The 20,216-nt window shown below is 35.3% G+C and overlaps 4 protein-coding genes across 4 annotated transcripts; 2 read left to right on the top strand and 2 right to left on the bottom strand.

Annotated features, from left to right (window-relative positions):
* The first annotated feature begins 582 nt into the window (after positions 1-582).
* On the top strand, positions 583-6,075 carry LOC112467049 (BRCA2-interacting transcriptional repressor EMSY). The gene is made up of 13 exons (XM_025035499.1): positions 583-788; positions 1,858-2,032; positions 2,571-2,758; positions 2,837-2,946; positions 3,070-3,328; positions 3,685-3,921; positions 4,021-4,119; positions 4,234-4,391; positions 4,549-4,662; positions 4,767-4,946; positions 5,035-5,279; positions 5,364-5,473; positions 5,605-6,075. Exons 1-13 carry the CDS (start codon positions 728-730, stop codon positions 5,796-5,798), a joined length of 2,130 nt encoding a protein of 709 aa, XP_024891267.1. The 5' UTR covers positions 583-727; the 3' UTR covers positions 5,799-6,075.
* A 1,588-nt stretch (positions 6,076-7,663) lies between these two features.
* LOC112467050 (small nuclear ribonucleoprotein-associated protein B) lies at positions 7,664-9,859 on the bottom strand. Its single transcript, XM_025035500.1, has 3 exons — positions 9,752-9,859; positions 8,618-9,152; positions 7,664-8,196 (listed from the first exon to the last, which is right to left on the bottom strand). Exons 1-3 carry the CDS (start codon positions 9,752-9,754, stop codon positions 8,084-8,086), a joined length of 651 nt encoding a protein of 216 aa, XP_024891268.1. The 5' UTR covers positions 9,755-9,859; the 3' UTR covers positions 7,664-8,083.
* Positions 9,860-11,250: 1,391 nt separating this feature from the next.
* On the top strand, positions 11,251-12,240 carry LOC112467057. Its single transcript, XM_025035519.1, has 2 exons — positions 11,251-11,739; positions 11,830-12,240. Exons 1-2 carry the CDS (start codon positions 11,506-11,508, stop codon positions 12,037-12,039), a joined length of 444 nt encoding a protein of 147 aa, XP_024891287.1. The 5' UTR covers positions 11,251-11,505; the 3' UTR covers positions 12,040-12,240.
* A 350-nt stretch (positions 12,241-12,590) lies between these two features.
* LOC112467055 (chaoptin) lies at positions 12,591-20,170 on the bottom strand. Its single transcript, XM_025035516.1, has 15 exons — positions 18,870-20,170; positions 18,210-18,380; positions 17,348-17,823; positions 16,952-17,171; positions 16,571-16,881; positions 16,160-16,384; positions 15,881-16,102; positions 15,377-15,545; positions 14,594-15,126; positions 14,242-14,436; positions 13,895-14,179; positions 13,681-13,806; positions 13,505-13,618; positions 13,183-13,418; positions 12,591-12,876 (listed from the first exon to the last, which is right to left on the bottom strand). Exons 1-15 carry the CDS (start codon positions 19,249-19,251, stop codon positions 12,591-12,593), a joined length of 3,951 nt encoding a protein of 1,316 aa, XP_024891284.1. The 5' UTR covers positions 19,252-20,170.
* Positions 20,171-20,216: the final 46 nt, after the last annotated feature.

Genomic DNA, 20,216 nt, shown 5'->3' with positions numbered 1-20,216 from the left:
AATTGTTAATTTCATGATCGTCCTGAGGGAAAAATGTCTCAGAATTTTTTATATATTATTAATTATATATTATAAATAAATATATTATAAATAAGATTTTCTTAGATTTTTTATACAAATTTATACGAACATTTTTTCGAAAAAACTCAGACAAAATAATAAATAAAATATTTCAGATTTTTCCCGCTAACACACATTATGTATATCATTTTGTAGAAATCTAAAATAAATATGAGAAAATCCGCGCAGTTTAACAGAAATTTTTATACACAACTTTATTTTTTTGATTCAGTGTAAAAATTACCTCAGGCTAAGATTAAACTACCGCGTGAAAGTTTGAGAAATAGTAATAAATAAAAACTATATAAACGGGAATAAGCGCGAGACTTCCATTTGAAACCGCGCTTCTTTCGTTCGGTCGGTAAGATAGACCCACAAGGCTGGTGAGCCTTCGACTATACGCGTGATTAGATGCGACGACGCGGCGACACGTGCGCGGTGATCCCACGCCGAAGCTGCCAACTTGGCGGCGATCGACCGGCATGGCGATCACAAGGCAGGGGCGGCCAATAACAACGGCAATAAAATAGTACTAGTCCGACAACTTCACGTCGCACGACTCGCACGACTGTCAACGGAGGTTTCGAAAATGCGCTGGGAGACGCGCGCCGATTTCGTCGTCCTGTGCGTGTGACTCCGGTCCGGTTGCGGGAGAAGTCGCGGAATCATGTGGCCGATGCGGCCGGAGATGACTCGCGACGAGTGCAGGAAGTGCCTACGATGCCTCGGTAAGGTTATGTGAGCCGAATTAATAGCCTCGTTTCGCGAGCGAGCGAGAGCCTCGTCAATGTGCCGCTGCTCCTCGCTCGCGACCCTCGTGCTCTTTTCGTAAAAAATCTGGCCACGGACGCGTGGCCGGGTTCTCCAGGGTCGCGTTTCCCACGCCGCGGCGACGGCGACGTTGCCAAGATCGCGGTCCTCGCGTCCTGCATTTCTGACGAAGCGAGAGCCCGAGCTCGTGAAAAAATCCTAGAGGTCCAATAACGCGTTCAGCAGCAGCGGATATGGCTTGGCATGGAAGCCGAGCTCACGTTTTATATTTAGTTATTAGATGCAGCGACTTGGTCCTCGTGTCAGATGGACACATCGGGGGATAATCTGCATTTGTGAGACAGAAAGCTGAAAGACGCAGGCCCAACGTCTGCATTCTTCTGGCAATGGCTTAGAATCCAGACGCCGTGATTCTTATTTCGTATTAATATTAGAAAATGACCTTTGTATTGTGTAGAATTGTAGATAACGCGCGTGGAGCTAGACAACACGTTTAACAGTCAATTACAGCGTGAATACTTAGCTCTTGTTTCTCTAAGATCACGCTCCATTGTATAGAAGATGGTCATGTATATAAATAAAAAAATACATGTTTTTTTTCAATAGAATATCAAGTATCGATAATTTACATTTACATACATTTAATAATCTATATGCTTATAATATACATTATTTTATAAATTAATATGTAAAAAAAGATATATATGTATATTTATAGTATATAATATTTTAGTACGCAAAGAGCTATACATGTGATTACATAACACTAAATTAGATGATTAGATTAGATCAAATATATATCGCAAAGAATAATATAAAATTATATTCTTCATGATAGAGCACGCTCAATTTTGAGTGTCCTGTGTTTGTTAGAACACAATTTGTTCCTCTGATACAAATTTTAGTTTGAAATAAATGCGTTTTATAAAATTAGTAGGATTTGCCTGTATATCATAAGAGTAGCTTGGTGTAATTTTTGTACAATAATATATTCTAATATACTGGGACACTTTTTTTGTGCTACAGAATTAGACGCTTATGGAAGTATGGTCTCTGTCCTACGAGCTCAAGGCCCTTTCACCAACGAAAAGCAGAAGTTGTTGCAAGAACTTGCTAAAGTATTACATATCTCCAATGAAAGACATCGTGCCGAAGTACGGAGAGCTGTGAACGACGAGAAACTTGCAACAATTGCAGAACAGTATGTATTCTATGCAACATTGAATTTGAGAACTCGTAGGAGGATAAAAAGATATTAATTGTATATATAACAGTGTTGTATGTGAAATTCAATGAAATAGAAGGAAGCTTGTTGTATTACTGACAAAAACTAGAGAATCTATAACATAAGAGTCTGGCCATAAGGTGATCTTGTCTAAATCCTGCGAGAGAGAAGGATGTATATTCACTATCGCTTTCTCTTTCTCTCTCATATCTCTTTCTCTATCCGTTTCTCTTGCTTTTGACGAGAAATGGCGAACCAATGGCTGCGTTCAGCCGATACTCCACTAGCCTAGCAATCGTGAGCAGTCGCTCGTTTCCTCTCCTCTGACCCAATGGATTAAAAGGAGAGGAAACGAGCGACTGCTCACGATTGCTAGGCTAGCGGAGTATCGGCTGAATGCAGCCAATCAAAAGTTGCTACCGTATGGCTAGACTCTTATTACAAGGTCTCTAACAAAAACAATACTCTAGAAAACTGAGATTCATTTGTTTAATGTGAACTTATTGTTGTCCAGACTTAATGGTCCGAATACTGGTATAGATTGGGCTCTCGAAGGTCGTCGAACTATTCCTCTCTTGCCAAGATTGAAGGCACGGTCTGCATTTACTACGTTAGCAAATAGCCTGTCTTTTACAACTGCGATTGCAAACGAGAGAAAACCTGATACATGCGTTACTGTTAGACAATCTGGAAACTCAACAGGTTTATTAAATGATAATTGTAGTAGTGACTTATATAAGTTGTATTATTTGAAATATACATATACATTTGTATTAACAGCTGCTGAAACTGAATCTCATCCTGATGTAAAAATAAAAGAAGATTTATCTATTGATACAAGATTAAATAGCTTTGAAAATGAGCTTGATAACTGCAAAACCTCAGAGGAAGTAAGTAAAAATATAATAAATTTATCTAATGGCAATTTTTTAAATATAAAAGTTTGTATTATATTCACATGTTACGGTGTATATCTTCAGTTTTATTGATCATGTTACTTGCATAATTTGTAGAATTCAAATTTGAGCGAAGATGAGAGGGCAGATGATAAAGATAGGCTTAATAAAATTAATGAAAAGCCCAAGGAGTTCCCTCAAAAACGCAAATCTCCTTCCCCGTTGCCGACAGCACCACCGAATAAAGTTCTAGTGGTGTCTGAACCACCAAACCATACTTTGCGGACTTCTGAAAATAAACAAGCGCCGCAAGTACTACAAGTAACCAAGCGTCAAAATTTTGCATTAATTACGGTTACTAGTAATGAGATCTCAGGTTTGTGTCTTTTTTTTCTCTATTTTCATGTAAATTCCTTGGAAATAAAACTAATCATCCCTGTGTGCAATGGACATGATTGAGAAGGAATTACTTAACATAGAAAGTTGTTCATTGTTTTAGAATTAAAATATCAAGCCTCAGAAATTACTGTGTTTGAAAGAAAGAAATATATCCATAATATTTAAAAATTGCTTTTTCTAAATCATAGATTTTGTAATAAATTCGAAGATGTGCTTTTTTTCGAACATAAAGTTTTGTACATTTCGCAATATATAAGACATACTAAAGTTTTGTATATCATATATTTTTTTAATAGAGTGCTAATTAAGTTTCAATTATTTTGATAAACTCAGATTCTAAAAAGAGCACTACAGCGTCAGGACATCCGAGTGAATGCACCGCAGTTACGTTAAATAAACATGTAGTTGCTACAACTTCCATGTGCACGAGCAACGCCAACAATCCTAAGACGGTAGTAAGCACTGAGCAGAATAAAATTAGTACAAAAGTAGTACCGGCAGTATCGAGCTGTGTATTGAGCATAAACAAAGTGCATTCAAGCAAAGACACACAATCTCAAGATAGCACAAGTACGCACCTGCATCAAATTTAGATCGAGTTTAGTTTGATGAAAATGTACGACGTACAGTCGATTTCTGTGCAACATCAGTCTTTTTTTATTATTGCAGATGGTGCACAGAAAGCCCAGATGTCTGACAATACTAGCTCAAATCCATCATCTGTAAAGAGCTCTATGACACCAATTATACAAAGTACTACAGTCTCAAGTAAGTATCAAACATTTATTCGTGTTGTTAATAAAAATCCTCATAAAAATGATGCGTGAAATAATACTTCATAGTTATTTTTATGTCACATAGATAATATAAATAAATCCTTAGGTCCCCGACTTACGCAATCAATGCCTGTGTATCCTGGAACAACAGTATCAAGTGGCCCCGGGCCGCCTCAAATTAAACAAGTTCCCACAACATTAATGTGTAAAACACTGCCATCCGAACAAATTACAACCTTTGATCATCAATCCACTGCCAAAACGGTAAATCTAAATACAATTATTCCTACTTATTTGGGTTTGTATTAAAACTTGTTATTTTCTTGTTGCTGCAACAAGAAAATTATAAAAATAATAAAATGTAGAAACCTCTTTATCAAGAACATATTAGATTGTATCACATACATGTATTTTTTTTCAGGGTATTTTTCCCAAGAAAGTTATAAATATGCCTCATTATAACACTAAATTAAATAAGACTAAAGTGATCGTCATCCAGAAGGCAAAAGGCGTAACACTATCACACGCAGGCAAGGTATTCTAATAAGTACCAAGAATACAAAGATGAATCAAAGAATAAAAGTAAAAGTTGAGTATACAGAGATTTCATTGCATTGACTGCTCTACTGACTATTTCAGGAAGTGCTAGGCAAAGTAATAATGGGAGGAAAGAATCTATGCGTTACGAGCCAACATAATGCAAATTCGATCAATGTTCAACCCCATCATATCTCTCTGAACAATGGAGATAAAACAAAGACTATGCTGCCGACTGCAAACTCGCCACAGAATACAGAATTTATCAAAACGAATATAAAGGTGATTTATATCTTCCCTACTGCTATTATTCCGTTTGATTTGTTGTCTTGATGCTTTATACTTATAAATTTATAATTATATTTTGCAGTCTGGAAAAGCAGCGGTTGTGTCTTTGGTCACACATTTACGACATGATGGTCCGGAGAACAAGGTTCTCTCGCAGCTTTTCGATTCGCCGGCCATTCTCAACGTTGAACCTAAGACTGTGATACAGGATGTAAATGCGCGCTTGTCAAAGGAAGAATGCAATAGCGACAAAAATATAATCGATCGGGAGTCATCTCTGAAAACAGATTCCATGATTACTTCCACATTGGAAGAAAAACAGCACAGGTCAGAGTAGTAGTAATATCGAGTGTAGATATAACAATTAATGAATCTTAAAGACGTTTTGATGAATTTGGTTTGCTCTTGCAGAAAAAACAATGATGTTAGCGCGAGCACGAATTCTCAGGTCACGAATCTGCTAGAATCCTCAAAACCGTTAGGAAGCAAGGAAATACGCGTCAAGCCGAAGCAAGTGCACGGTATGTTGCACAAGTGTATAAGAAGATATGCATAATATATCTCATTAAATTTAATCTTTGAGAGATGAGATACGTCATCAAAGTCAAAAGAGCTGTTGCAAAAAGTTCATGTTCAATTACATCCTTTACAGATGATGAAGACGATATTCGGATACCGGAAAAACCTGACGAAGACATGGATGCATTTGATGCGACGCTAGAATCGACAAATAAGAATTTGCAGAGCTTCCAGTACCGAGTGGACAACGATGAGAATCACGATTTAGAAAAGTCGTCAAGGTCGAAGGTGACCGTAAATCAGATGGACAAGCATGACGACTCGTAACAACTAAAGATCTCGCGTTACGCGTGTCGTAATCATCATTACACGATGGCAAGGCTGATACTTTCGTTTCGAAAGCGTACTGATGTATTTATCATGTATACGTATATAAGCGTATGTTTCTATTTATATATGTATGTCTATTTTAACGAGGTTTATATACATATGTCTATGTTCGTTCCTCGGAAAATTTCGACGATCTCAAAAGGATTAAAAATGACCGATGCCAATCTTTTTCATTATTACATATGCAGAATGAATAACATAATTTGTAAAAATATGATTCTGACATTCAAACATATTAATTGATATTAATATTGTATATAAGTGCCAAATTATAAAATCTGCCATTAATTTATACTTTTGTACAGAAACGACCATGCGGGTTTGTTCATTTAATTTTTCGTAATCCCAGTTTGCAATGGTTTGCAATACAAATTACTCCTTCATGACTCCAGCTTTTAGTTCTGCTACTATTTTCTGTAGAAAAGAAGGGAACTAAAACTCGATTTGCATTTAGTGTTAAATGTAACTGTACTGATTACCATCCTATGGTGCTTATACTTTGAATGTATTCACTATTAAATATGAAGCAGTTATATTAGTGCTAAATGCAGCTTATTAATTCAAAGATTTGTATTCTTTCATTGTATATTTAGCAAATACGACTATTTCAAAAATTATCGAAAAATTATTGAATAAATGCAATTACTATACATTTTACATGGTAAAAGAAGTAATTGGATGTGTCAAACTGCATGCACACTCGAAAATCATTTTATGTACTTTTGTTTGTAAATATGTAAGACTAAATTTTTGTAAATGTGATATTATGATGTTAAGTATTAGAAGTTTGGTTTTATGAATCTGTCACTTGCTCATACTACTGTTGCAGCGGCGTTGTAAATATTTTGTAAATGTATCCACGTACTCAGGCTACTCTGAGAAAAGACGTTGGGTGGACGTATACTTTCTTCCGCCCTATCGCCATTAATAAAGTGCGAATGTTAATAGAAGTTCAACGATAGCATTAATTATCAATAGCGAAAAAGAGAGGTATTGTTTTTTTGCTATTTTTCAATAAAACTTGCTCGTATAGGGCAACAGTCTGTTCTCAACTAAGAGAGTGCAACAGGAAAAGGCTATATTTTTTGTAAGCGAAATGACACTGCCCTTCAAATTGCAATATCGCGGTATTCTATTACTCCGACTTTACTGTGTTTTAAGCAGTATTTTCGTCAAGTTGCAGCATGCTGCATGCTTTCGCCTAAATTCTTATTGTATGAATTTGTAAGCTGATCTGCATGATTGCAATTTTCATCAATATGTAAATTGAGATAACTGCGTTTTTTCTCGTATATATTCGATATGAGTGTCTCGGATTTCTCGTATCAAGAAATGCGGTAGCTTATCGCGCCAAATATGTACAGAAATATAGAAAATGAAAAAGACGCTACAGCGTATACTTCGCCGGAGTGACTTTTTCAAATGTAATTTAATAATACGCTATATTATTACATAAATGATTTTAAAAATATGTTAAAAGCGAACAATTTTATTAGTTAATCAATTTTTTTAAATTAATTTTGTTAAGTTAAAGCGGGTCTTATTTTAACAATCTCAATGCAAATGCAAATTTGTTATCCGAGATAATATTGTATATTAAGAAATTTATAAAAAAAATGTGCATGTACAGCATCCATTCAATGGCAATACTCTCATTTAGAAATAAAATTTATAGATGAGAATTGATGCAATAAATCAGAGATACTTTGTTCTATATATATAATACTAGTGCAAACTGTGTACAGATACGAATAACGATATTTATAGCTAATTGCAAAGAAATAAAAATATTTAAACGTGAATAAATCGATCGTTCGTTGTATCTTTGAATTTAATAATATTACATATGTTTGTCGGAACACTATCTAAGGAGACTTTATGCTGGGCTAAAGATTACATTGCTCTTAGAAAAGATTCATCTCAAAGTAGAAAATCCGTTGTCAAACATCACAAATTTATTTTTAATCGATTAATTAATTGAAAGACCTGCACAAGTTACGAGTTTTCGAATACTACTAATATATTAATTTCCTTCAAGTACAAATAATGGATGTTACCTGAGCAGACTTTATTATTTGTTATGAATCTTGAGTTTATAAAACTGTTATACATTGACACAAGAGTTTCGTGAGGATTAAAGAGTACAGTATATTAATATTACAAAAGAATTTCTTATCCCTAATTATATTATTATATCAAATATCTCTTAATAATCCAGTTTGCTAGTACGGACGAGGTGGGCCGCCGCGCATCAAACCTGGAGGCGGACCTCTCATACCAGGTGGTCCCATCGGTGGACCACCACGTCCTAGAGGCGGCATTCCGGGTGGCATACCTATAAGACAGCGAAATACATACATTTCGTAACTATTTCCGTAATTATATAAGTTTCTAGATTTTTAAAATTAATACACGTAAAATACTACTAATACTAATAGAACCATTCCTATAAATTTTATTGTGATTAAGAACTCAGAAAGATGGTAGATTTACGTCAGACATATATTGTGTAATTGTTGTATTTGACAGAAGAACAAGGTCATAAAGTTTCTTTTAAATATTACGTCACAAAATAATTCTAATATGTAAAGAGTATTAAATAAAAATATATACGCTAAATATTAGAATGTAAATCTGAAAAAGGAGAAAGAAACATTTGTATATCGAGTTATTCGTAAGATATACAAGAGAAGAACATAGAAAAAGGAAAAATAACGACGTTTCAACGGACATTCAGATCAGGAAAAAGATCATACCCATCATTCCAGCTGGCGGTCCCATCATGCCTGGTGGCGGTCCACCGACTGGCATACGCGGCGGGCCACCAGGATGTATTTGAGGTGGTGCCGAGACTTGACCTCTGCTGCCTGGTGTCATGATCTGTTGGGAGGGACCTCCGACACCTCTGACCGGTCCTTGCAATCCAGCCGGCACTCCCGCAACGTTCGCTGGCATACCTCTACCAGCAGCGCGAGCCATACCTGGCCCTGGTGCCGCTCCCGGGATCGGTACTCTGGGCAGTCCCTCTTCGGGAGGTGGTGGACCCTCCACCGTCAACGAAACAATATTCTCGCCGCGCAGAAGCACAAAGCCCAGCACGCGCTTCTCTTCTCTTTCCGGCTGTTTCGTGTTCTTTGGCTTGATCTTGCGGAACTCTTCGCAGTCACCAAGTATCAGATTCATATGCTTGTCGAAAGCCTTGAATGTACCTATGAACGTTCTAGAATCCTGTAGGATGATCCTAACTCGATAGTTGATATGCTGTAGCATCTTATTGTTTTTGCCAATCGTCTGAAAAATATAATTTGTTAATCAAAAATATATATCTCCATATTAACAATCTTATATCCATAACATGTTTAAAATGATAAATTACTTATATGCATACAATTTATTTACATCCTCATGCATGTTTACACATTCATGAATATGTTTACATTACTTATATCTCAAGTTGAATAAATACTGACAAAATAAATCTTTTAAAAATAACGTTTTGCTATTTCTCCCTGTCCTCGTGCTTTAAACAAAGAAAATTTCTTTCCTAATTTCGCTTTATTAATGTAAACCCTATTAATGTGAACCCTTTGTTAAAACAAGCGGACGTTCATATTCTTGAAAGTACAAAAAAGATTTGTTAAGTTATATACTTCTCAAGTATACCATTTATTCATTATCTTGGTTTTTGTACATAAAGTATCATAATTTTTATTTGTTACAGAAAATTGTTTCGGGCGGAAAATTAACCCGGCATTCAGTTTTCTTTTTTAGGTTAGAAACGCTAGTTTAAGTTTCAAGTGCAAAAAGATTGAAGCGGATAACAAATCGGGAAGATTTTAAAAGATTGTTACATTATAAATAACTCAATAATAATTATTCTCGCCGCTTACCATCTTGGCTGATTGTTTTTAACGCAGAGCACAAAAATTCGTCACGAAAAATTCGCAGGGAGACTTCACCACATAACCTCTTCTAACGCGAAGTGCGCGAAGACGACGAAGAACGGAAGAAGCCAATGGAGCAATGGCGCCAACCGCGCCAAATGTATGTACCCGGCATCCAATTGTGCACTTCCGGTGCGCGTTACTCCGCCGGTTTAGGAAAAATATGAAATTTATGATTCACACAACTCAAAACAATAGATCGATTATTAAAATCTTGACATAAATATACAATAAATTATATATGTAAATTAAGAAATAAATAATATATATAACATTATTATATAAAAAATAAAAATAAACAATAATATATAATAATATATAATACATATATATACAATAATAATATTGATATTAATATTAAATAAAACAATGGAAATCAGAAACTAGAAGTTTTATAGTCTTTGTAAATTTCGATCAAACTTATTCGGCGATTAATTATAACTTGTCGAGTAATATTATTTTGTTAATAGAATTTATTGTATTAATTTTTGATCATTTAACTGGTTCAATGGAAAAAACATATGGAAAAACGATTCAATCAGAGGCAACAAATTATATTTATATTAATAATATTATTATTAATTAAAATTCAGAAATTTACATATGCTTAGTGCTAAATACGCTCAATAATTCCTCTAAATAGAATTTTATAGCTGTTCTAAAAAGAAAAAAAGGTAAATGTAATCGATGCAGCTAAAAGAATAACTTATCCACGATAACTTCACATTTTTCACGCAAACATATGCTGCATTCACGATCTATAGAGAGATGATGTTTGATAAATTTGATAAATCCACTCGGCTTCTCTATCACGCCTATCACGATAATCCTTCTGTATGTAAAACTTTATAAACATACTGTAAATAATTCATATAAATTTCGCGAGTATGCACATCGAAGAAAAGCAGACCGTCAAAGTTATAGCTGCTCCCTGCAAATTAAACCCCATTAGTCCTACTGTTAAACATGAACGATCTCAACGAGCAGACAATTCTGACTTGTGTAGAAAAGTAAAGAAAAAGATATGAGATAGTATATTCGAAAATTCATTACGCAAGATATAAAGATATAATAATATAAAGTATTAACTATTAAGTAACACGATATAGACGAATCATTTCATTATTAGATCTTGGATGAGCCCAGATGCATTAGTAGACAGAATTTGTCTCTTCAATCACTGAGTGTGATCAATGCGGAAAAGGTTCCAAATACATCAAGTGAGACTGAAAATTTAGATATCGGGAAATATGATGATATATCCACATCTGAAAGCAATGTGATTCAACAACTTGAATACGTCTCATGGAAATATAAAAATCCGCATAGCGTCTCTATCAATAGTCATATGGATTATAAAAAATCCACTCATTTATTAGGTAAATGTATAATTATATAAACACAATCATTATAATATAGTATTATTTTCTTATATATTAGTAATTAATTATTTAGTGAGATTTTAATAATCTTAATTTTATGATAAGTAGTACGCTAGTCGAGTAATTAATTTCTTTGCTTGCTATATTAAGATGTTACAAATCTTTATTCAACAAAAATTTTGCTTACAGCATCAGTTCTTGCGCTAAACAGATGTGATTAAAAACTTATATTGATACGGATTAAATTGATATAATGTACATAAAAAATTATATTTTTTTGAAAAGTGTCAATCTAAAGAACATATAGGTAATCGAATCATGTATTGTAATATTGTAGAGAATGTTCTCAAAGAGGATGAACCCCAAGAAGGTAGAGCAAAGCGAAGTATTCTTTTCAATTGTCGAGAGTATTTAGCTACCCATCAGGAATCTTACGGCACACCACGTACCGAATATTCCTTCGCTGCTTTGATCGTAGTAATGGCTCAGGCTACGGTACGATCTCTGTTGGCACTGATATACGTGATCGTTAATATCGTTCCCGTTATCCAGGTGATTATATACATATAAGCGCGTTTATAAATTCTCTGCATTGACAAACCGAAAGGATTAAATGTGTATCTCTTTAAACGTGAGTTCCAGATGTTTTCCTTCATATTGAGATTCGTATTGGATAAGATAATCGATATTCGCAGGACTAAGAATGTTCAGCAAATAACTGTGAAACTCACGATTTTCGTCGTACAACTACTCAGCGTGTACGTTTGCCTTATATTTATATTTGGCTTCATCGTTTTGCCGATCATACAAATGGCAATTGCTATTGTAACTAAATTCGTAGTGCGCAATTAAATTTCAGCATTGTAAAATGCGAATAAAATCATGACGGCGCTATCGTTACAAAAATTTTTAAATCTTTCTTTGTACAAATTTTCGAGCATGCACGATAATTTATAATATAGTTAATAATTTCTTTGTGACACCTGTCTGGTATGATAAAATTCGCAAATTAGTTTGAGAATATTGAATAGAAGGCAACCCAGGAAACAATCTGCAGTATGACAATAGATTGGCAGCAGATTTCGCTCAAATATCGCAATCCGATATCATCTGTGTCCGCATTAAACTCGTGTTTTGCTGATAGAGCCTGCCGATATAATCTGACAGCAGATTGTCGACAGAAACCGAGCAGAATCTGTCATTTTGTAAACATTTAAATGGAATACATCATTTAAATAGCACATTTTGCGCTCAGTTTCTGCAATCAATCTGCGATTATATTCTGTTAGCAGAACGTATTATATTCCTGCTGGCATTCTATCGAGAAAATTTGCAGCAGACATTTTCAAAATATGTTCTCGACAGATTTGGCTGTCCGGGAATAAAGTCGAGAACGGAGACGCTTAATAAATGACAGTTATGACGATCGAGAACGCCAAGAAAACGATACTGTTCAGCTTGATGTAACTCGCCGCGCCCCATCCACATTCCAGTTCCGTTTTTAACAATTTCGACAACGATACATTGTTTTTGTTCAGACAGAACGTCTCGCGGAGATCATCGTCCCATCCGTTGTCCCAACAATTGAATTCGTCGCCTTCTTCTCGCTCGTTATTCTGGAACTCGTCGTAAGACATACATCTGTCCTCTTGATATTGTCTGTGCTTTCTCTGCCATACTTCTATCCACCTGTGTGAAAGGAAGAAGAAATGTTTATTGTTCGTTAGCCTTAGTAAATCAATATATCGATATTTTGCGAATATAGAGTTGCATATAATGGAAAATTAAGTCAAAAGAATAAAGCATTAATAAAACTTCATAAATTTTAGAATCCAAGTAAATAATATATATTAATTTGCCTTCTCTGTATCATCACATTATAAGTAATTCATGTTATTGAGATAATTACAGCTTACTGCTGTATAATTTTGTTCTCTTTAAATTTATCAGTATTCAAGTATTCTGCTATGACAATTCAATTTTATTATGCCATACCCGATATCGCAATCGCAATTAAGATGACTGCCCGCTAATCGAAGCTTCATGAGGAATCGCTCGCTCGGCACTCCAGGCTTGTAACCGGATGATGGATTATGTACTGTTCGAGTATCGCTATTGCGAATTTCCACAGTTACGTTGCGCACACGCTGCGCATTTCTGAATATTTCTCGCGGCACGGTCGTTACGCTGGTATTGTACAAGCCGAAATGAAGATGGGGGTTTTGCATACCCTAAAATGTTTCTCTCTCAATGCATACTTCAAAACCAACACCTAGTAAATTATTTAAAGTACGAATTATAAGGAACGAGAACTTACGCGCAGTATCTCTGAATGTATATTCTTTAAAGCTCTACCAGTCAGTGTAATGTTGTACAATTTGGAGGGTAATTTCCCTCTCATTTCCTTCTCTAAATTGGTGTCATTCTGAACCTGTTACAAATAGCTTCAGTAAATCTAATTTTCATGATACGTAATATTCATTCAGTACTCACATCAATGAGCAAATGTTTTAAGCCGTCATTGTATTTCAGCATGTTGGGAAAGTTAAAGTTCTTTATACCATTGTATGCAGTAATGTGCAATTTGCGGAGTTTGGTGGCTTTGCAGAGTGCACCTGCCTGCAAAAGTCGATTCATGTTCTACGGTGAGATCTCACAAAATTCGTAATGTGCAAATTCGAAATGTGAACAATAAACCTCAAGTTACCTCAAAGACTGACAGCGCGAGTCTTCGTATGTCGAGCTCTTCGAGACTGTCAGCCACACCCAGAAAACTCGTATTTGTAATGGTAGTAATAGGATTGTCCGCCAAGTTGAAAGTTTTTAATTCTGGCAATGTGTGAGTGATCAGTGGTACCACTGTCAAATCGTTGTAACTTAAATCTAAATGGTGAAGAGATGTCAGATTCGACGACATTTCCGGGGGAATCGATGCCAGTTCGTTATGTGTCAGATATAAGGTTTGCAATCGTCGCAGAGGTAACTCTGGAACCTAATATAGTATTCATTACAGGCTGTGTTCTATATATCTCACTCGCTTAATAAAGTACTTACACTTAAGAGAGAAATATTGCTCAGACTCAGATACAGAAGTGTGTCCTCCAAACCGTAGAACGTCCTTCCGCGGCTTTCCAGAATGAGTTGCTTGTTGTGACTTAGGTCGAGATGAGCCAGATACGGTAGATCGGAAAATACACCGTCGTCTAGTCTAACGAGTCGATTATACGATAGGTCTAACCACACGAGACCCTATTGAAAAGTATATTAAAAAATAAGTAAATATAATGTATAATATATATTATTTAGCAGTGTACAATTACGAGGTAGCTAACAGAAAAAAATAACTAGCTATAATTTCGATTCATTGTAATGTAATCTCGGAGTATTCTCAGAGAAATAAACTTACTCTAAGTCTAAATATCGTGTCGGTGCTGTGGATCCCCGACAGGACGTTCCAGGACATGTCCAGATTTGCTAATCTCGCGATAGAAGTCACCGACATGCTCTTGATAGGCAGCCTCGTGAATTGATTATGTGAGAGATCAAGACTCTCTATGTTGGAATCAATGAACATATTGTCCGGCAGTGTTCTTAGCTTGTTATGAGACAAATCCACGATGCGCAGTTTCTTCAGAGGTCTCATAGTCTCCGCCGGGATGTCCATAATCTGGTTCCAGGAGAGAAATAACACTTGCAGGTTTTTTGTGTTTTTGAAGCAGTCAAAGTCTGGCTCCATCAGCTCGTTATGTCTCAAGTCGAGCCATTGCAAGTGAGGCATATTGCCAAAGACACCCTGGGTGATATTCCTCAGTTGATTGTTAGACAGATATAGATGAGTAAGCGAGTACTCGACCGGCTTGAAATAATATCTTGCGATATCAGAAATATTATTGTAACTCAAGTCCAAAACCCTAATGTTGGACTGCACATTGCCGCCAACTGGAAGTAGAAATTAGGAAATTAAAAATATTAGTTTAAAAATGTTAACGGCTATAAATAAAAACAGCGTAATAGAAAAGTAAATAATATATTAAATCATTTAAATAAAACAAAACAAGATAAAATAATTAAAAATTGAATTTTATTCATTATTTATTATTTATTATTTCTAAATTGAAGTTAAAGTTTAAGTTTTACTTCTGAGAGATTATGAGAGATTATTAAACACGATCTCAATAGACAAACTCACCGACAGACGGAGATGCGAAAATGGTGTTATTTACCCACAATCTTGAAATTTCATTGTGACTAACGTTGACTTTAAATGACGATAATGTCCCCACTTGATCGAACGAGGCGAAGTCAAATTCATTAAGATCATTATATGCGAGATCAAGAAACTCAAGATCTGGTAAATTCTGAAACATCAGTAATGTGTACAGTGCTTTTTCAAACCATCAGTTTATCATCGAATTTACTTATAGAATAATTAACGCTTACAAAATTATTTAACTTAATTTACTTAATGTTAATTTTATACGTTGACTTAATAACAAATATTTAATTTCGGACTTAATTTTGAAGATACATGGAAAATTTTAAATACGTAATAAATAATACTTTTATATAAAATGTTTATTATAAAACAATCGGCTTTAAAAGCACATTCAAACAACTTATAAAACCTAGTGTAAACACCCTGTGTTCACTAAGAATCACGCATGTATTTATATATTAATAAATTATAAATTACCTGGAAGGCTTCATCGGTGATGTCTCTAATCTTGTTGCCGCGCAAGTTAACGTACTTAAGTCGGTTCATATTCATAAAAGCCCGTCTTTCGATCCTCTCGATGGCGTTGTCCTCTAGATTGATCGTCATTAAGGCCGACAGATCAACAAATGTATGAGTTTGCAAATTCCTCACTTGATTAAACGCAAAATTGACTTCTTCCAGTGTTGAATGGATGTCACCCTAATCAAACAGTTTTCTTGTCACATAGAACACACGTAGTATAAATAAGTAACTTACCTGAAAGGTACCCTTCGGTATGTTGTCAATTTCATTATCCTGAAGCTCAATGCGTTTAATTCTTTTCAAAAAATGGAAAGATGTAGCAGGTAAAGATCGTATCTTGTTATTACTGAAATCAAGATGCTGCAAATTCGTCAACGATTTAAACGGCCGATTTGGTATTTCAGAAATTGTGGAGGAGAGACCGTGAGATATCCTTAACGTCAACAGAGAATGGCCCACCTAACGTGTAAAGTTTAGAAAAATTTTTAAGCAACTTTTGTATTGTTTATATAATTTTTTTATTGCACATAGAACACTTAATTATTAAATTTGCTTATTAAATTATCTTTATTTATTAAATTTTAATTTCTCTAATTTATATCAAGTTTAAGCTAAGAAGATTTAAAAAGTTGAATAAGAGTTTACCTCTGAGAAAGCCTCATCATCTATCGTCGATATCGAATTCTCAGAAAAGTCAAGGTGCTTGATTCCGCGAACGTGCATGAAAGTATGACCCTTGATCGTGTTTAGATTACTATTGACTATCCGTAATTCTTTGATGTCCATACCAAATTCTAAGAAATCATTCGCCGATAATGTCGCCTGTGGCATTCGGGAGATCGAGAGAAAACGCAGATTTCTCATTTGTCGTAGATCTTGAAGAGAAATCATGCTATTCTGCTTGCCGCTGAGGTCCAAATTATATAAAGAATATTGGAAGCCATTAAAAACTTCAACTGAAAACATACATCGTGAGGATAATACTTGTTTTGTGTCTACAAATTGCGAAAAATGTGTAGTATTTACTTGGCGAAAATGTGTCAATACGATTCTCACGGAAGACGAGCGTACGCAGAAAATCGAACTCTTGGAACAGATGATGAGGAAGCATAGTTAAATTATTTCCTGATACGTCTAATAGCTCAAGCGACGATTCCAAACCGGCTAAGTTGGGTGAGCTGATCTCCAGCAGATCGCAGTCGCTCAAATATAACTCACGAATGCGCGAGTCTCTGAACGTGCCCTCCTTTAATCGCGAATATTCGATATATATATACGTATAATGTATCAATTACTGTTATTTAACTACTACTATATATTAATATAAGATCTTAATTTTCAAGTATTTTTTAAACATTCCTTCAACTTTGCTCTGTTCGATTTGAGTCATATTAAAATGTGATCCTAAATTTATCATTGTACCTCAATAGTCGTCAGAGGATTGCCTCTGAGATATGTGCGGTTGACTTTGAAGAAGTGTTGAAAATCACCAGACACGAGAGTCTCGATCTGATTATAGTCCAGCTGTAACACATCCAGGGACATCTGTATACCTCTGATCTCCGGTTCCTGTTGGGCCTGCAGCATCTTCGATATCCTGTTGTAACTGAGATCAAGGACCTTCATGCGTTTCAAAAAGGACAATTGGGCGTACGGCACATATGTCAGCTGATTATCATTCAGATAAAGGTGCGTCAGATGAGCCATTCCGTCTCTGAACACCGAAGGATCGATCTCCTTCAGGCTGTTCTCTCGAAGATCAAGGATCTCCAAGTAAGTGAGGCCGACGAAGGCATCGGCTGGCAGTTTTTCGATTGCGTTTCTTCCCAAACGTAGAGTCTGAAGAGAGTTTTCCAAACCACGCCAGTTTTCCGAGACAATTCGAGATATCTTATTGCCTACGTACGAAATTGCGTATACGGTAATGCTATACATACACAGTTTTCAACTTATATTTTACTGCAGTTTTTCTGCGTAATATTTTTAAAACTATATATAAATATTAATACGGCTATCTCTTCTGCTCAATTTGAAATATTCTGATTGCTGGACGTATATGCTAAGAAAATCATTGCATTTTTATTTAAAAACTTATTTAATTAAAATTATATATGCAAAATTATTATAAATATTAATGATCTTCTGATAACATTATTATTTTAGACTATTATAGTCAATGCAGAGTAGAATATTAAATGTCAATAAAGAATTTTTTAGAACTATTAAATCCCTAATTTAATACAGTTGTAATTTATTTAACTTGCTAAAAGCGAATAGCAAGTACCTGTGAGTTCGAGAAGTCGTAGTTTTTGTAAATGTCTAAATGATTTACTCGGTACGCTTGTGAGTTGATTATAGGACAAGTCAAGCTCCCATAGTGATCTCTCGAGACCTAGAAAGGCTTCTTCGGGAATGTCCGCCAGGGGATTATGCTTAATCTGTAGTTTATAGAGACCTAAAATACGAAACAATCATTTTAGAAACATCACTGTTGTAGATCCTTTGTAATCTATCCATGGCTCAAATGCGTTCACAACTGGAAACGTATTTAATGTAATGGTGCGTCTCCACCTGCGAGTAAGAACTCTCGAGAGCAAAAAGAAAGAGAGAGAGAGAGAGAGAGATACTCTCGAGAGTCTCTCTCTCTTTCTCTCTTTTTGCTCTCGAGAGTTCTTACTCGCAAGTGGACACGCACCATAACGTTTTAAAAAATAACAGAAATAAATATATTTTAATAGAACAATGTAATACGTACAATACATATTGTTTCAAAAATAAAAAAATCCGTATGTACATAGATATTTCATTAAAATGCTTTTTCGTATTATATATACGCACAATTAGTTTTGTAATAAAAATTAAAAGAAAATATAAAACGAGGCATACAGTATAATCCTTTGTCACAGTATTACGATTCCATCGTAATATTAATTCAATTGCGTACCAGTGTTCATGAGGTACTGTGGGTGCAGAAACCTCAGCCCATTGTTCTCCAGTTGCAGCATGAACACTTTGGATGAATTAATCGGCTGCGGTATTCGCGGCATCGGCACATTGTAGCACGCCACTATGCCGAGATCCGGTATGGCCTTCGAGCAAGTGCAGAGCGGATTAAAGAAACACGGCGGATATTGGACTGGTAGCTCGTGCATTCGCACTACGGACGCCCACATCATCAGCAGCAGGGTGATCACCAACATAGCGTACGCGACCTTTACCAAAGTAAAGAGCTTCTGCAAATCATCGATTACGCACATCGGATTCGCTTCGAAGGCGACTTCGTGTAAAGACAGAAAACTCTTTTCTGACATAAGTAAAACCTCCATCAAATTTATGTAAAGTTTTTGACACAAAACAATAATCGTTTAAGAATAATGTGATACGAATAAATTATAGTATCACCTCAGCATTGAACGAATTATATTATTTAGAGATACTTATAATTGGCACAATTAATCACGTTAAGCGTATCATTATTACAATCATCATTATCATTTTTAACGCTTGAAGATTGTGTTCCTATAAATATCTGTTCACGTTAGATATCATGCACGTAATTTTAATTATTTTAAATTATTCAACCGTTAAAATCTACCATAACTTTGCAATTCTATTTTCCTTGCTTTAAAAGTTCAATGAACTTTTCTTATATAAAAATAGCAGGATTCAAAAGTTTATTGGTCTTTTTATGACCTCTCTCTCTCTCTCTCTCTCTCAGAGAAGATATTTTAAGCTTCCATAATAATGCGCCTTATCTGTAAATGATGCTCTTTGTCTCAAATAATGATCACTCGACTCTATGCAAAGTACAGACGAAATCTTCAATAGTTTCAACACGGTTAATGAAGACTGCATTTCAAGTATGAATTATAGATAGAGGTTTTACCATGCTCTTTTGGTTTGTTCTTTGCCTCTTTCCGCGTGTTGTATTCTTCCTGCCATCGAACAACGAAACACTAACTGACCGTTCGCGGTGGTCAGACGTGCTCGCGCGTCGTTGCTCGCGCGATAGGGCTTCGCGTGCACGCTAACAGTCTCAGTGCTTCTCTTTACCCAATTACAACCATGATATTCCATTAGACAACGATCGAATAAAGATGTGTGCGCAAAGCCATTTAAGAGTCCACTCGTCGTAGTCTGTAATTATATTTAAACTGGACGGTCAGAATAACTCAAGCTTCGCGGTCGCTACGATAGTATTCTAATAACATCACTTAAATCTTTCTTGAGACTAATAATTTTCATGTTCCGGTATTATCTCGAGTCTTTGCATAAAAGCTTCAATTTAACT

The sequence above is a fragment of the Temnothorax curvispinosus genome, unplaced genomic scaffold, assembly GCF_003070985.1.
Source record: "Temnothorax curvispinosus isolate PA1 unplaced genomic scaffold, ASM307098v1 QBEX01016810.1, whole genome shotgun sequence".
NCBI classification, from domain to species: Eukaryota; Metazoa; Arthropoda; class Insecta; order Hymenoptera; family Formicidae; genus Temnothorax; species Temnothorax curvispinosus.
Note: the sequence above shows the minus strand (reverse complement) of the source record. Positions and strands in the feature narration are given on the sequence as shown.

What these genes read in the sequence shown, in the direction of transcription:
- LOC112467049 (XM_025035499.1), top strand. Translation starts at nt 728, where the DNA reads ATGTGGCCGATGCGGCCGGAGATGACTCGCGACGAGTGCAGGAAGTGC. An exon ending in ACAATCTCAAGATAGCACAA is followed by an intron (nt 3,922 to 4,020) that starts GTACGCACCTGC and finishes TTATTATTGCAG; the next exon opens with ATGGTGCACAGAAAGCCCAG. An exon ending in TTGGAAGAAAAACAGCACAG is followed by an intron (nt 5,280 to 5,363) that starts GTCAGAGTAGTA and finishes TTGCTCTTGCAG; the next exon opens with AAAAAACAATGATGTTAGCG.
- LOC112467050 (XM_025035500.1), bottom strand. An exon ending in ACCGCCAGCTGGAATGATGG is followed by an intron (nt 8,197 to 8,617) that starts GTATGATCTTTT and finishes GCTGTCTTATAG; the next exon opens with GTATGCCACCCGGAATGCCG.
- LOC112467057 (XM_025035519.1), top strand. Translation starts at nt 11,506, where the DNA reads ATGTATTGTAATATTGTAGAGAATGTTCTCAAAGAGGATGAACCCCAA. An exon ending in ATATCGTTCCCGTTATCCAG is followed by an intron (nt 11,740 to 11,829) that starts GTGATTATATAC and finishes CGTGAGTTCCAG; the next exon opens with ATGTTTTCCTTCATATTGAG.
- LOC112467055 (XM_025035516.1), bottom strand. Translation starts at nt 19,251, where the DNA reads ATGGAGGTTTTACTTATGTCAGAAAAGAGTTTTCTGTCTTTACACGAA. An exon ending in TACATTCAGAGATACTGCGC is followed by an intron (nt 13,419 to 13,504) that starts GTAAGTTCTCGT and finishes GAAACATTTTAG; the next exon opens with GGTATGCAAAACCCCCATCT. An exon ending in AATTGCGATTGCGATATCGG is followed by an intron (nt 12,877 to 13,182) that starts GTATGGCATAAT and finishes CCTTTCACACAG; the next exon opens with GTGGATAGAAGTATGGCAGA.